General features: G+C 57.9%; 1 protein-coding gene across 2 annotated transcripts in view; it reads right to left on the bottom strand.

The window, feature by feature from the left end:
- The window catches only part of DLGAP2 (DLG associated protein 2), a 464,829-nt gene that overhangs the window by 40,971 nt on the left and 406,966 nt on the right, over positions 1 to 16,892 (bottom strand). For both annotated transcript variants that reach the window (XM_066237265.1, XM_066237266.1), the window contains one exon: positions 16,015 to 16,234. In XM_066237265.1, the coding sequence (XP_066093362.1) occupies positions 16,015 to 16,234 (220 nt within the window). The remainder of the gene's footprint in view (positions 1 to 16,014; positions 16,235 to 16,892) is intronic.

Genomic DNA, 16,892 nt, shown 5'->3' with positions numbered 1-16,892 from the left:
CACAGAAACCATCAGCAGTGTCCATGTGGTCACTCCCCAGCACACTCCCCGCCCTCCCCGCATGGAAACCATCAGCAGTGTCCACGTGGTCACTCCCCAGCACACCTCCGCCCCTCCCTGCACGGAAACCATCAGCAGTGTCCACGTGGTCACTCCCCAGCACACCTCCGCCCCTCCCTGCACGGAAACCATCAGCAGTGTCCACGTGGTCACTCCCCAGCACACTCCCCTGCATGGAAACCATCAGCAGTGTCCACGTGGTCACTCCCCAGCACACTCCCCTGCACGGAAACCATCAGCAGTGTCCACGTGGTCACTCCCCAGCACACTCCCCGCCCTCCCTGCATGGAAACCATCAGCAGTGTCCATGTGGTCACTCCCCAGCACACCTCCGCCCCTCCCTACACGGAAACCATCAGCAGTGTCCATGTGGTCACTCCCCAGCATACCCCCGCCCCTCCCCGCATGGAAACCATCAGCAGTGTCCACGTGGTCACTCCCCAGCACACCTCCGCCCCTCCCCGCATGGAAACCATCAGCAGTGTCCACGTGGTCACTCCCCAGCACACCTCCGCCCCTCCCCGCATGGAAACCATCAGCAGTGTCCACGTGGTCACTCCCCAGCACACCTCCGCCCCTCCCTGCACGGAAACCATCAGCAGTGTCCACGTGGTCACTCCCCAGCACACTCCCCTGCATGGAAACCATCAGCAGTGTCCACGTGGTCACTCCCCAGCACACTCCCCTGCACGGAAACCATCAGCAGTGTCCACGTGGTCACTCCCCAGCACACTCCCTGCACGGAAACCATCAGCAGTGTCCACGTGGTCACTCCCCAGCACACCCCCCGCCCCTCCCCGCACAGAAACCATCAGCAGAATATTCCAAATCACGTACAGACTAGAACAGAATGTATTTGTGAAGAGGGTTAGAGGCACCCAGCTGTCCATCACGACCACCTGGGCTGTGCTTTCTAGCTCTCTGTGGAGCTGACCGTGCCCACAATGAATAGGTATTTCTGTAACAGAGAAAACGTATCACATCAGGAAACTATTCCCACGTGTGTACACCCACTGGGTACAAATGTAGAGCCCACCCACTGAGAGGGGCAGTGGGCCTCAAATCCATCCTGCCCTGCGACCTCACCTCTGGCCAGAGCAGCCACCTCCCCGGAACCCCGCCCAGCACACGTCTGCACATGCCCACTGGGCCGTGAGTCGACCAGAGAGACAGATGCACCTGCAGTGAGATCTCTTTAAGAGTCTCTTAGAAGCCACCAGGATGCTCTGGGAACACTTGCCGGGCTCGGAGAGTTACTCATTTTTACAGCCAGGATAAACTTTCCCAAGGACTTCATTCTGACGCGACGCTAGGCGAGGAAGAACTCCCCACAGTGCTTTCCTGGAAGAGGCCGGGGCCCTCGTGACAGCGCGGAGCAGAGGCACCATGCAGGTGGGCTGCGAGGACTGCTTGTTGGCTCGGTGCCCAGACACACACACACCTGTCCTGAGAGGGGCAGATGAAGCCGGGCTCCCCATGTCCCCTGCCCCCACCAGGAAGCCCCTTGCTCTGCTCCTCTGATCACCAGACTTGCTCTACTCCTGGGCCTGCAGTTATTTCTTCACCTGAGCACAAGGATTAATTTCTTAATAATAACTCATACACTTTGGCAAACAAAGCAAAATGGGTCTGCCTTGTCGAGGGGATCCGAGTTTAAGGCGTAAAAGTTGGACATTGACACACGGTTAAATGCAAAGGACACTATATTAAGTGCAATGGATATATTGTTAAATGCAATGGACACATTGTTAAATGCATGCAGGCAAAGGAGCTCAGCAGGGTGGAAACAAGACCGTGCAAGAGAAGCAGGCTGTAACTCTACCAGAGAAACAACTAAAATTGTTTGTGTTTTAAGAACACTTTCTCCCACACGTGAATCAGCCTGCACAGGAACAGGGCTGGAAACGGGCCGTATTCAAGGCATTCCTCTAGAGACTCAGAGAAGCATGGGCAGTTTTTGTTCTGTTTGAGTCGAATAATGATGGTGTGCAATCCGGCCATCTGCACAGACAAGGGGAGGAGACGGTCACTCAGCTGTGACAGCAGGTGCGCTGAGAAGCAGCCAGCCAGGAGCGGCCGATCGTGTGCTACCGCTCGACTTTGAACGGGAGAAAATTCCTGAATGGACATGGAAAGTGTTTCTGTTTCTTGGGAACAGCTGACTGATGAGCATGTGCCCAAGGCCAGCGTCTGCGTTCCTGTGGACACGGACTGCTGCGTTCAACCTCCCCCAGTTCTGTGTGGGACTCAGTCCTGGGTGTGCTGTAGAAACAGGCGAGGGGCAGCTTCCTCCTTGTCCTGAGACGGGGTGGCCGCCTGCTGGAGTCATGTCCCAGCTCCGGCCCTGGGGCCCCTGCAAGGGACGCCCCTGTGACAGCCTTCTAGGACCTAGGTTCTCTCGAACACGTGTGGGGTGCTTAGCTGAGAGGCCCAGGGAAAGTTTCCCACCACAGGGTCTGAGCCATCAACATCTTGGTGTAGTATATAGGTGTCCTGGAGAGACATTTTTTAAAAAATTTATTTTAGTGAGAAGCGGGGAGGCAGAGAGACAGACTCCCGCATGCGCCCGACTGGGATCCACCCGGCATGCCCACTAGGGGGCGATGCTCTGCCCCTCTGGGCTGTTGCTCTGTTGCTCAGCAACTGAGCCATTTTTTTTAGCACTAGAGGTGGAGGCCAGGGAGCCATCCTCAGCACCAGGTCCAACTCACTCCAACCAATCAAACCATGGCTGCAAGAGGGGAAGAGAGATAGATAGAGAAAGAGAAGAGGGAAGAAGAGGGGTGGAGAAGCAGATGGGCACTTCTCCTGTGTGCCCTGACTGGGAATCAAACCCGGGACACCCACACAGCAGGCTGATGCTCTAGCGCTGAGCCCACTGGCCAGGGCTGGAGAAACATTTTTAAGTCCCTGAAAATATTCAGCATTTTGTCCTTAGGATTCTCTCTGTCATGTCCTGTGGGAAAATGAACACACAGACTCAGTAGAAATAAATGATGGGTATGGAACGCTGAGAGCAGGTTCTACATGAGTGAAAGGGACAGATGCAGAAAGACACACGACTTCCGGCACAGAACCAGACGCTCTTCCCTGGGCCGGAGCAGCTGAAATGGGATCTGTGCTGGAGGGTGTGAGATGCGCATTTAGCACACACGTGGCATGTCCCTATGTCACTCTCACAGCGGCCCACATACGTGTGACATGGCACCCACATGCTTCCTAATGGATGTCTGTTGTTTATTTTCTTTTAGATTTTATTCATATTAAAAAGAGAGAAAGAGAGAGAGAGAAGGGGGAGGAGCAGGAAGCATCAACTCCCATATGTGCCTTGACCAGGCAAGCCCAGGGTTTTGAACCGGTGACCTCAGTGTTCCAGGTCGACGCTTTATCCACTGCACCACCACAGGTCAGGCCCTGAATGGAGCTCTTTATAGCACAACAATAAATCCCTTTTATATTTCTGGTTAACTGAATGGTTTGAATTCTATAATATAAAAATTAAGTCTTGGGCATCAGTCCTGAGTAAATAAAAATAGCCATACATAAAATATTTTTGGCAAAGAAAATGACGTGGAGACCAGATCTCTCGGGAAACCTGAGCGTGCCTTCATTCCTTTGTTCACTCAGTCGCCCCGTCTTCGGACAAACCCTTGCTGGCCCCTGTGGTCCTGTGGCAGACCGTGTGCTCCTGGGTGGCCCGGTACAGCGAGGTTGCTGGCCCCTGTGGTCCTGTGGCAGAGCCGTGTGTCCCTGGGTGGCCCGGCACAGCTAGGTCGCTGGCCCCTGTGGTCCTGTGGCAGACCGTGTGCTCCTAGGTGGCCCGGCACAGCGAGGTCGCTGGCCCCTGTGGTCCTGTGGCAGACCGTGTGCTCCTGGGTGGCCCGGCACAGCGAGGTCGCTGGCCCCTGTGGTCCTGTGGCAGACCGTGTGCTCCTGGGTGGCCCGGCACAGCGAGGTCGCTGGCCCCTGTGGTCCTGTGGCAGACCGTGTGCTCCTGGGTGGCCCGGCACAGCGAGGTCGCTGGCCCCTGTGGTCCTGTGGCAGACCGTGTGCTCCTGGGTGGCCCGGCACAGCGAGGTCGCTGGCCCCTGTGGTCCTGTGGCAGACCGTGTGCTCCTGGGTGGCCCGGCACAGCGAGGTTGCTGGCCCCTGTGGTCCTGTGGCAGACTGTGTGCTCCTGGGTGGCCCAGCACAGTGAGGACTAGAGGGTGGGAAAGGTGGTCAAGAAAGAACTGAAAATGATCATTGGATCATGTTAATTTGCTGCCATGGGTTAAAAATAAACAATTTTAAAAATCACTTTACACATTCAAGAAAAACATTCAATTATTCAGTTGGATGGTTTGGGCAAAAGTAATTGTCTTCATTCTGTGTATATGAATACCCCATTAGAATAAACTCATCAAAGCTAAGATTATTAGTCACAGGCTGTGCTATCATTTATATTTAAATTTAATTTAGCACTGGAATTCTATTTGTACATCTTTAAAAAGCAGATGAATCAACAGAGACAGAGATCTCTAAACGTCACTTTGGGTTTATTTCATGATAATTGATCAAATGCCTTTGAAATAGACAATTAAATGGTTGCTTAGGTCTCAGGGGTGCTGAACACCTGACTACTCTCTTTTTATTTTACTTTGTTTTTTGAGCCCAGGCGTAAGCGGCCCTCTGGCTTTGGCGCCTGTCACGGCCGCGGGTACAATGGTATGAATTCCCTGGGCTTTGCAAGTGGCGTCCTACCTCCAGGGACAGAGAGCGAAACACCCGTGTCTGCTGACCCCCTGCCGGGTCAGTCTGGGTTTTGGTGACAGCCTCCGACAGGCGGGGAGGAGGAGGGAGCTTCCCCTCGAGGGCGAACGGCGCAGCAGGGACCTCCGTGCCCCAGACAGGGCAGCCCCCTGGCCAAGCTCAAAAGGAACCGTGCACGGGCCGCGTGTCAGGAAGGGTTCTGTAGAAACCGTTGAGCTGAAAGTCAGGTGCTGAGAGGACACTGTGCTCAGGGGGGTCAGTCCTTCCCTGTGGGAGCCGGAGGCCCGGGGGAGGCCTGCAGGGGCGTGCGTGCCTTCCTGGTGGGCCTGGGTCGGGGCCACGCCCCCAGGACCCTTCCTGAGGAACAGCTCGGAGCCCCGAGTCAGAGCGCCCTCAGGCAGGAAGGCGGGAGGGGCTGTGGCCGCCACTGCCGGGGGGACAGTGCTCCTGACTCGGGGCTCCTCTCCAGCACACGCACGGGCTGCCCTCGAGACCACGGCCCAGCAGCACAGCCAGGAGCCCAGTTTCAGGCGCCCAAACTTCTGAACTAGCCAAGTATCTAAGCTACAATTAAAACCCAGTTTTCTGCTTGACAGTCAGACACCGCTGACGTGACCGCAGGGACAAGGAGCTCAACACTCCAGACATCAGATGTTCCGGAGCGTTCCACAACCAGTCTGCATCACTGCCGGCTCCTGCCGACCGGAAAGAACGAACTCGAACTCGGGGTCAGGCCTCCCCTGAGCTCCCCAGAGGGCGGGGCGAGCAAATCTGCTGGAGGGAGTGTCCTTGCTGGACAAGCTGACCTCCCCGGGACGGAGGCGCCAGCTGCCCGGCCCACACTCGCCCCTGACTCTCGAGTGTGAACACATCGTTACTTCAAGTGCACGTCTGATTCCTCCTCTACCCCTGGAATGTTGGACAGCGTCTCTGAATTCAGTCCTCGGAAGTCATTTACAAGCCAAAAAGGAAATTTAAAAAATTAGCCTCTACCTTACAAAGCACAAATACGCAATCAAGATAAAAGACATTCTGAACGGCAAGCGTGGCGTTCTCTTTGAATGTAACAGCCGCACTCAAATCCATTGCACTCTTAATTAGAGCCTCACAGATAACAGCATGAAAGCAGTTACAGCAATCAAGCCCGCGAAAGTCCATAAACGAGTCTGCCTATCGGAAAAACCCAACTCTGAAGGCACAAGATTCAGCAGAAAAGGTTAAAGCTGTTTTGACACGTTCATTAATGTTAGTTGCAAAACCTAAGTGTGAAGGAAACAGGACAGAGACCACATCCCACGGGCGTGTGCACGCCGCTGTCCCTCAAGGTACAGGAGCCGGTTGGGCCACCAGGTGCGGGGCAACGCATCACGACGGGTCAGCAGCTGAGGCCCCTGCTTCACACGCGTTGATGAGCGGGAACCGGTCGTCTCGCCAGCACTGACACCCTGCAGACCAAGCCGAGGACGACAGCTGCTTCCCTGTTCGCGCCTCGTCCTGTCTTCATTTCAAATGTTACAGAGAAAGACCCCCTCACTCACCAAGAGCTTGGATCTCCTGAAAGAAAAACTGAGAGCCAACCAACCGTGACGACGTGAAGAGTCACGGAAGCTTCTGGGCGCAGGACGTTCGAAGGGCCGGACAGTAAATGAGGGACAGCGACAGGGGCGCGTTGGTGGGGACGCTGCCCGCAGGGTGTGGTGACCGGGTCACCAGAGGAAACAGGAGCGTGCAGAACAGAGCGCTCTGTTCTCTCTAGTCCCTGCTCAGTAAGACCCGGGACGTCCTGGCCTCTGAGGACGGGCGGCTTTAAACTTAGATGAAAAGCATGTTTGACAAGAACAGTTTTTTCAGCGGAGACGCTGACAGACCAGTAACAGGGACCCCGCTCGGGTGACCTGGATGAATCTGTTCTGGGAGAAGCTGCACATGGCAGAGCGGGCAGCACCCGCCACGTGTCCTCACGATCGATACGCGTGTGTGTGGCTTCATTGGGGACGCTTGCTTGTGCATGAAATCCTTATTGAAGTTGTATCAGAATCTGGGGCTTGGTAACTCTTGGGTGGCGTTCTGTTTGGTGGTGAGATGACTGATTTTCACCTCTGTGGATGGCACACGGTGGCTGTACACTGCTGACCTGCGTAAGCTAGTGTGTGTCGGGTTACCACTGTCTCTTCGTTCAAGGAAAAGAAAATGACCTTCCATGGAAACAATCAGTGAAATGAGAAAGCAGAGGCTGCTGGCCAGGTAACAGCAACGTGTACGTGGTGACGGACTTCCTCTCCGGAGGCTCAGGCAGCTCGGCCTGCCTCTCGCCCGCGTGTCCCACAGTTTGATGACAAAGTTGGAAGCCCCAAACCTGTGACACGGACGACGCAGCCCGAGACTCAGGGGGCTGTGACGGGAAGGAGAACCAGCCGTCAATCCCGAGACGAGGACCCACCCTCAGACCTGCCTTCCGTGCGCCTGCCGTCCACGGCTGCGGGCGGCGGAGTCGACACTCAGAGCTCAGGACGGGGACAGCGGGGCTCTGTGCGCATGTGGAGCCCCTGGGGACGGTACGACACTGGCAGGTCCCCGGATGTGCCCCACAGCACAGCCTGGAGGCGAGGCCGCGGGGAGACGGCAGCTGGCTGGTTTACTGTCTTTTCCTCAAGGGTTCACGGCATCGTGGTTCCCAGCCTGACTTCTGGAGCCAGAGAGGTGAGTGCTTCCGGCTCTGAGACAACGGAAACTCCACAGATCACGGCAGGACCGTCCCTGAACCCACACGCCCAGGTGTGCACCGGTCGCCGCGCAGGCAAGGTGTTACTGACGTGACACGGGATGCTCTGTCGTCCGGCTCTTCTCCACTCCCCTCCAAATGCAGAGACGTCACTCCCAGGTCGGCCGACCACAAGCTGCGGGCAGCTTCCCTCACAGCTCAGCCCGGAGTCTCCTGTCCCTGTGCCCAGCTCACAGCAGTTAGGGCGAGAACATCCTTCTTAAATTCACTCATTTGTTCGTTGTTCTCATTCGTGAAATCAAGTTCTTATTCAACGCCAGCCTCCTGCGCGGTACCGTCTGGCCCTGAGGACCCGCGGTTCCCGGTGCTGCTGTTCGCCGGGGCGGGGCGGCACCCCCATCAGTTATTAGCTCCATTCGGCTCCACGGTGACAATGTGCACAGAGCCCAGGGGCTACGTTGACGGTCAGTCAGCCCAGATTAGTGAAATTACTTCTAAAAACCCCACACACCTCTCTGAATTCCACACCTGCCTGTTAATGAAGGCAGAACTAGGAAGAAAAACCCCACTGACCTCTCAGTGGAAAGAGAATCATTAGGCGTATGAGCCTGTGGTGTGCAGCCCGCAGGCGGCTCTGAGCTCCAGTGCAGGCTCGTGATGTGAATTTTAGAGGCTCGAGTGTCTGCCCAGAGTGCGGGGGGCCTGCCGTGGGGTCCCCACACCTAAGACAGGGCCGCCTCACGCTGTGTTATCTGCCCAGAGTGCGGGGGGACGTGCTGTGGGGTCCCCACACCTAAGACGGGGCCGCCTCACGCTGTGTTATCTGCCCTGAGTGCGGGGGACGTGCCGTGGGGTCCCCACACCTAAGACAGGACCGCCTCACGCTGTGTTATCTGCCCAGAGTGCGGGGGACGTGCCGTGGGGTCCCCACACCTAAGACGGGGCCGCCTCACGCTGTGTTATCTGCCCAGAGTGCGGGGGACGTGCTGTGGGGCCCCCACACCTAAGACGGGGCCGCCTCACGCTGTGTTATCTGCCCAGAGTGCGGGGGACGTGCTGTGGGGCCCCCACACCTAAGACGGGGCCGCCTCACGCTGTGTTATCTGCCCAGAGTGCGGGGGGACCTGCCGTGGGGTCCCCACACCTAAGACGGGGCCGCCTCACGCTGTGTTATCTGCCCAGAGTGCGGGGGACGTGCTGTGGGGCCCCCACACCTAAGACGGGGCCGCCTCACGCTGTGTTATCTGCCCAGAGTGCGGGGGGACGTGCTGTGGGGTCCCCACACCTAAGACAGGGCCGCCTCACGCTGTGTTATCTGCCCAGAGTGCGGGGGACGTGCTGTGGGGCCCCCACACCTAAGACGGGGCCGCCTCACGCTGGGTTAACCTTTCGGATTCTCCCCCGAAGAGCACAGGTCGGACGGGGCTGAACGCAGAGGCCGCGCAGCCCACGGCCAGCAGCTGGGGCGCGTCCTGTCCCGTGAGCGTGGTGGGAGGCTGCCCTCCCCTCCCAGGCCCCTGCAGTGGGCAGTGGGCAGTGGGCGGGAACGGAGCTGTGTGTGGGGCCAGGCACCGGGCAGCAGTGGGCCCGGCCAGCGGACCCCTCTCCAGAGAATAAACAAACATCCCTCCTGCCGTGTGCTGGGGCAGCCCCGGGGCCCCGGGTCCATGTCGTGGACTCTGTGAGGACGCAGCTGCGCCCGGCCAGGCGCTCAGGGGCTTTGGCACAACTGCTGGGCCTGGTGCCAAAGAATGCCCACGTGGCGCTCACTGCAGGCGTCCCCGAGATCACCTCATCGGGTCCAGCGAGTTCCCAGTTTCTGCCACGTGCTCACGGCCCAGGGTCCCGCCCACAGCTCGGTCCCTGCTGCGTCTCCGGGTCTGCTCGGACTCGCCCATCCACCTGTGCACACCTGCCTTCACTTCTGTCACCACTGGGGACTTCGGTCACGGGGTGAACGTCCACTCGGACGGTTCGCTGGTCTGTCAGTTAAACAACTGTTCCCTGTGGTAACCGGCCCCGACTGCTGCCATGGGGACCATGCAGACCCTCCTGCCTGCATCTCTGATTGGACCCCCCTGCTGTCAAGTGAGCTCCTGCTTCGGGGACAGGCCATGACCGCACGAGCTGCCCTCAGCTGTGAAGCGCAGGGACCCTGGATGACGCGTCAGGAATCGGGTTCCTGTGTCAGGCCATCGTGACCTGTCGTTCCGGACAAGCTCAGCTGGACGATGGCGGAGAGACGGGCAGCCAGGACGGAGGTCCTCCCACCCACGAGGGGGTGGCTCTGGCAGGAGAGGGCACCGACGGACTTTACAACAGGTGCTTCTGAGACAAAGGCGGCTGCATGCTCGGGGAGCCCTGAGCACCCCTACTGCTGCCCAAGCACCTCCCGCAGGACGTGGGGCTCCTCCTGCAGACACACGCCGTGCACACACCGCCCTCTCGGTCCGTCCCGCCACGCGTGTCCTCGTCGTGTGCCCTCGGAAGTCACCACGTGGGGCTCCTCCTGCAGACACACGCCGTGCACGCACCGCCCTCTCGGTCCGTCCCGCCACGCGTGTCCTCGTCGTGTGCCCTCGGAAGTCACCACGTGGGGCTCCTCCTGCAGACACACGCCTTACACGCACCGCCCTCTCGGTCCATCCCGCCACGCGTGTCCTCGTCGTGCACCCGCCCTCGGAAGTCACCACGTGGGGCTCCTCCTGCAGACACACGCCGTGCACGCACCGCCCTCTGGGTCCGTCCTGCCACGCGTGTCCTTGTCATGTGCCCTCGGAAGTCACCACGTGGGGCTCCTCCTGCAGACACACGCCTTACACGCACCGCCCTCTCGGTCCGTCCCGCCACGCGTGTCCTCGTCGTGCACCCGCCCTCGGAAGTCACCTCTGGGAGCTGGCAGCCTCCACAGCTTCCCTCACAGCTCAGCCGGGGTCCCCTGTCCCTGCTCCCACACTCCCCGCCAGCTCCTCCTGGGGCTCCCGCCTCCAGCCAGGCACTTGGGGCTCAGGTCCCTCCTGTCCACTGTGTCTCGCTGTCCTGTGGCCGGACTGTAGCCTGAAGGTCCAGAGCACCACGGACAGAGCCTCACTGATCGTAGCTCACAGAAACATCAGGCCGTTAAAACCACACAGACTGCTTCATGTTTCAGATGTTTAGGTTAATAGCTTGACTTCTAAAATGCAAGTCTCCCCACAAAGGAGAATCGCCAAGTGAGACTTGTGCAAAGACTTTTCCTAACATTCAGATCTTAGCGTCGTGGTCAGCCTCATGCAGGAGGAGAATGTCATGTTGCAGATGTTTATCTGAACTCCAGATGCAGGGACCGAGGTCTCTAACAGCTGTGACCTTGGCTCCTTCCAGAACAAAGTGCCTCTCAGGGGTTCCTGCAAAACATCACCATTGGCATCTCCTGAGAAGAAGGCCGAAGGTAACATGACATTCTCTGAATATTTTGGACTGACCGATGCATGATGTTATCATTTTCCGGTTTCTCAAATCACGACACAACTCACGTGGCCACACGGCTGGAGACATGACTTCGGCAGCAAGTCTGATACTGAGAGTGCGTGGGCTTTGTCCCAGGAGCTCCAACGTGGCCTCCGCGAGGGGCTTCTCGCGAGACTCCGGGCCTGAGTCTGGTTTCCTGTCATCTGCACGACCGTGAAATGGGTTTCAAGGACTGGCGAACACGCCTGGAAGAGCGTGGGTCCCAGGCTCTGAGGCCATATCCACACTCACGCTCGGCAGGCAGGCTCCAGGGGCCTCGTTCACTCGTCCACTCTGCACGCGCTCAGACCGTATTTCCTGGAGTCCTGTGACCGTAGACACAACACCCGCCCACGCCTACATCCTCGTCCCTGGTCCCTGGGGCCGTGTCACCTCACAGGGAAAAACGACTTTGCAGATGGGTGAGGGTGCGGCATGCCGAGGTGAGGGAATTACCCGCGGAATCCACAGGGCCGTGCGAGGCGGGCAGGGGGCTGGGTCCGAGCCTGGGTGACCACGGGCCCTGGGCAGGGGGCTGGGTCCGAGCACGGGTGACCACGGGCCCTGGGCAGGGGGCTGGGTCCGAGCACGGTGACCACGGGCCCTGAGCGGAGTGCTGGGAGCCGAGGAAGGAACCGCCGGAGACTGGAACGATCCCGCTCCCTCGAGAGACAGGGACTCGGGGACGGCAGTGAAATAATAAGAGCGTGCTGTTTCCTCCGTCGTGTGGGGATGGATTTCCCCTCCGTTTTAATGACTTCTCGAATTGGTTGTGACACATGCTAAGAAAATTTCTGACCCGGAGAAAAATCATTATAATCTAATTTTCTAGCGTTTTCCTCCACGATATCAATAACCTACCCTCCCTTGAAAAATTGAGTGAAATGTGTATTTAGACAAGTAAATCTATCTGATAAATCATTTCACAGATGAGAAAGAAACCATGTGTGAAATGAAAGCTAGATGTTTTCAAAAGCACTTTGTTTGAAGAGAGGACACTGATCGATGCACAGTGTCTGTAGGGAAGGCGCGGTGGGGGCGGGCTCGGACCCCCGGAGGTCAGGGTATCAGCGAGCGGGCGGCTGTTGCAGCTGACTCACCAAGAGCTGCAGGTATGTGGGAACTGGGGACCCCAGACCAGCAGACCCGCCTGCAGTATCAGCCCAGGGGCGTCGGAAATAGATGCTTAACACCTACGTACTCCTAGTTCCTAACCAGCCTTCCGCGCAGACATTGTAATAGTTACCTCTCGCTAGACGAAGGGTAGAATTATGTTTCTGTTTCAGACAAGGAGAGGCCACCTAGTGACACCCACTTGTTTTTCAAGCATGCAACAAGAAACATTTAAATAAATCCTACTTTTCAACATCATCACTGGGCATGTTTTTGAAAACAACTTTTTTGAAATTATTTTCAAGAGACAGTTTTAGAACCACAAGGAAAATCAATTTGTCAAAATATGTATTCTCTTTCCCCGCACACACACGCTGGCAGAGTGGCTACTGCGTGTTTGTGCAGGCATCCGTCTCTTAGGTGTTTCAGTCCAGGATGACTGACGTCCCCACCCCAGCCACGGGCTCTGGATGGATTGGAACAGCACTCAGCCCTGTGGCCACGCAGGCGTCTGCCCCCAGCGGAGCGCTACCGGTCTCTCCAGGCCTGCGTCCTGCTCTTCCAGATGGACCTGTCATTTCCTCAGTGTTCTTCAGTCTTGTCACACAGACCATGGTCTGCAGGGGACCTCGCTGCTGTGTTAGGGAGGAAGTAACTGTACACACTGCACGGTCAGCGTGCACAGGACACAGGGACGGGAGGGCTTCCTGGTCTGCAGGGGATCTTGCTGCTGTGTTTAGGGAGGAAGTAACTGTAAACACTGCAAGGTCAGCGTGCACAGGACACAGGGACGGGAGGACTTCCTGGTCTGCAGGGGATCTTGCTGCTGTGTTTAGGGAGGAAGTAACTGTAAACACTGCACGGTCAGCGTGCACAGGACACAGGACGGGAGGGCTTCCTGGTCTGCAGGGGACCTCGCTGCTGTGTTAGGGAGGAAGTAACTGTCAACACTGCATGGTCAGCGTGCACAGGACACAGGGACGGGAGGGCTTCCTGGTCTGCAGGGGATCTTGCTGCTGTGTTTAGGGAGGAAGTAACTGTAAACACTGCAAGGTCAGCGTGCACAGGACACAGGGACGGGAGGACTTCCTGGTCTGCAGGGGATCTTGCTGCTGTGTTTAGGGAGGAAGTAACTGTAAACACTGCACGGTCAGCGTGCACAGGACACAGGACGGGAGGGCTTCCTGGTCTGCAGGGGACCTCGCTGCTGTGTTAGGGAGGAAGTAACTGTCAACACTGCATGGTCAGCGTGCACAGGACACAGGGACGGGAGGGCTTCCTGGTCTGCAGGGGACCTCGCTGCTGTGTTTAGGGAGGAAGTAACTGTAAACACTGCAAGGTCAGCGTGCACAGGACACAGGGACGGGAGGACTTCCTGGTCTGCAGGGGACCTCGCTGCTGTGTTAGGGAAGAAGTAACTGTCAACACTGCAAGGTCAGCGTGCACAGGACACAGGGACGGGAGGGCTTCCTGGTCTGCAGGGGACCTCGCTGCTGTGTTTAGGGAGGAAGTAACTGTACACACTGCACGGCCAGCGTGCACAGGACACAGGGACGGGAGGGCTTCCTGGTCTGCAGGGGATCTCGCTGCTGTGTTTAGGGAGGAAGTAACTGTACACACTGCACGGTCAGCGTGCACAGGACACAGGGACGGGAGGACTTCCTGGTCTGCAGGGGACCTCGCTGCTGTGTTTAGGGAGGAAGTAACTGTACACACTGCACGGTCAGCGTGCACAGGACACAGGGACGGGAGGACTTCCTGGTCTGCAGGGGACCTCGCTGCTGTGTTTAGGGAGGAAGTAACTGTACACACTGCACGGCCAACGTGCACAGGACACAGGATGGGAGGACTTCCTGGTCTGCAGGGGACCTCGCTGCTGTGTTTAGGGAGGAAGTAACTGTAAACACTGCACGGCCAGCGTGCACAGGACACAGGGACGGGAGGACTTCCTGGTTCAGCTGCTCTCACTCTCAGGTTCCTTCCAAATGGCAGCTTGTGGCCCCAGCACCGACGATGGCCCTACGTTCCCACTCCTTCCCTTATCTGACTCGCAGGTGGTTCCCTGCCCCTGGAAACCCCCGCCAATGTGGAGGGAATTCTGACTCAACAACTGGCCTGAGATCCAGCAGAAACTGAAGAGGCGTGCTGCTCCTCTCTCTAGGGCCAGACATTTCGGGGGGACAAAAATGCACTTGGTAGAACGGCGTGCACACGAGTCAGAATTTGTCTCAGTTCCGCACTGCTTCTCATATTGCCTCTGTGAAATCTGTTTTATTTTTATTCTCCCTGTAATGACAGCTTTAAAGTGATCCAATCATGTTCTTCTAGGTAATTATTGCTTCAGAATGTTTCTGAAGACCAGGATTGGGCTTAATTGTCCCTTGCTCATAAGAGACATGCAACAAATGTTGGTGAATGTATCAGTAATGCTCTCTTAAAGTTTTTTTTTTTTTTAATCCAGTGACTGTAAATCTCATCAGTTCCCTGAGTTTATAATCTGTGCATTTTCACGTTTCTTCCCACAAGGGGCAGAGGACGGGAGGCCACCCACGCCTTCCCCAAGGGGAGCAAGAGGTCAGGACAGCAGAGGACACCAGAGGCTCAGCCTCACCACCCACACCCCTGCCTGCAGCGTGAGGGTCCTCCAGCCCGGCAGACGGCACACCGGCCCGGCACGGCCATCTGCACCCACACTGAACGGTGCTTCAGAGACGGCACGCCATGACCGGGGCCCCGAGCTCTGCTGTCAGAGTCACCGACCCCCGGCCAGGGGCCACGGCACACACAGACACCCGCGGGCCCACAGGCTCTGAAGACGAGGTGTGGCCGTGGGATGCACCAGCCGCAGCTACCTCAGGACACCCAGAGACACCCAGAGATACCCAGAGACACTGGCACGCCCAGACCTGGGGCTGAGGTGCCGGACACAGTGTGGCCAGCTACCCTGTGTCTGTGGGCCGCACCTCCGAGCTCCTCACCACATGCCGGTCAGCACCGGAGTCACTGGAGGCAGGAACGAGACCTGCAGGGGGCAGTCCCATGTCATCGCCAGGCTCCTGCTAGAGCCTGGAGCCTGCAAACAGAGAGCCCTTTTCCGGTTCCTGGGGCTAGAAACCACAGACAGCACCACGCCCGGTCTCCTCGGAGCTGCCGGCTCCCTCGGCGTTGCCTGGCCGGCCTCACCGTGCCTCGCTCTCCCTGCTCCTGGGTGCTCCCGGCCGCCACGTGCAGCGGGCAGGGTGGCATCGCCTCCCCTGCTCTGTGTCCCTGGGCCTCATCAACCTGTCACGCTACATAAATAAGAACAGCGCAGAGAAACACCGGTCGCAGAGAAACACCGGTCGCTGCTCTTCAGTGCAGGCGGTCAATTCTCAGGGGTGGACGTGGCGGCCACAGCACTGAAGGGAAGGGAGACCTGAGTCCGCAGAACCCACGGTGAGCAGAGCACTTCCTCCAATGACCGGTGGCGTGCAGCGGTGAATCACACTCGTGGATTTGTGACAGACAGACGCGCTGGACGCTGCCTCATCGGGCCAGGCGTCGCGCCACCTGTCAAACTCGGCATTTAAAAAGCCGTCACCTTCTAAATATCAGTGCCTCTCTTCTTTTCCTATATAAAACTTAACAAAAGTTATGCTTGGTTACCTTTAGACACCTCAATAATCATGGATTTCATTCTAGAACGAGTCTAAGAAAGGTTACCGATAGACGAGATGCCCGGGACACCGCGGCCAACACGACAGTGTCTCAGACGCGAGCGGACGCGGCACCAAGTCCGCGGGAGTCCACGGTTCCTGTGAGGGGGGGGGCGCCGCCCCCCAGGGTCGACCTCGGCACACCTGTGCGTTCCCACCAGGAAGGCGAAGGGGCGTTCTCACCTGCCGTGGGTCTGACGGTGGAGGTGATGTTGGAGGGGGTCAGCGCGGGGAGACATTCGTCATCTTGGGAGTAACCAGCTTGAATGGCCCGAAGGTAACTGTGACTCCGTGTCCGGAAGCACCCGGGCAGGTCCAGGGCGTCCATGGCCTGAGACTCCACTTCGCCGAAGACGGACTCACATACCGACTCGAACTGCCCGTTGACCTCCGCCTCGCTCATCTGGAACGGACACAGCACAGGGCGTGGTGGGGGTGGCCAGGCCCCCCGAGCCACACGACACCCTCCCGGCCGTCCTGCCGCCTCGGGGTGGGGGGGCCGCACTGGCCGTCTGAGGTCAGCATGGGGGCCGGCTAGCCTTGGGAAATAGCTTATTGGGTTATTTCTTACAAACCTCTAGGGCAAATGGCCAATTCCAAGATGTGGTTGGCATTCTATGGGCCCCCAAGGCAGAGCTTCGAGGGCAGCCGACAGTTATTACTACGTTTAAGACCGACTGCCTTTAAAAGTTGAGCACAGCTCCTGGTGCAAAGGAAGTGCTCAAAATACACACGAAACCACTTCAGCCTGCCTGTCATCGTCGTCATGGGGAGACCTCACCCTGTCAGTCAGCCCGCCTGTCCTCGTCGTCATGGGGAGACCCTCACCCCGTCAGTCAGCCTGTCAGCCCGCCTGTCCTCGTCGTCATGGGGAGACCCTCACCCCGTCAGAGCCCGCCTGTCCTCGTCGTCATGGGGAGACCCTCACCTCATCAGTCAGCCTGCCTGTCCTCGTCGTCATGGGGAGACCCTCACCCCGTCAGTCAGCCTGCCTGTCCTCATCGTCATGGGGAGACCCTCACCCTGTCAGCCCGCCTGTCCTCGTCGTCATGGGGACAACC

This window comes from Saccopteryx bilineata, chromosome 6 (genome assembly GCF_036850765.1).
Source record: "Saccopteryx bilineata isolate mSacBil1 chromosome 6, mSacBil1_pri_phased_curated, whole genome shotgun sequence".
In the NCBI taxonomy this organism is placed as follows: domain Eukaryota; kingdom Metazoa; phylum Chordata; class Mammalia; order Chiroptera; family Emballonuridae; genus Saccopteryx; species Saccopteryx bilineata.
Note: the sequence above shows the minus strand (reverse complement) of the source record. Positions and strands in the feature narration are given on the sequence as shown.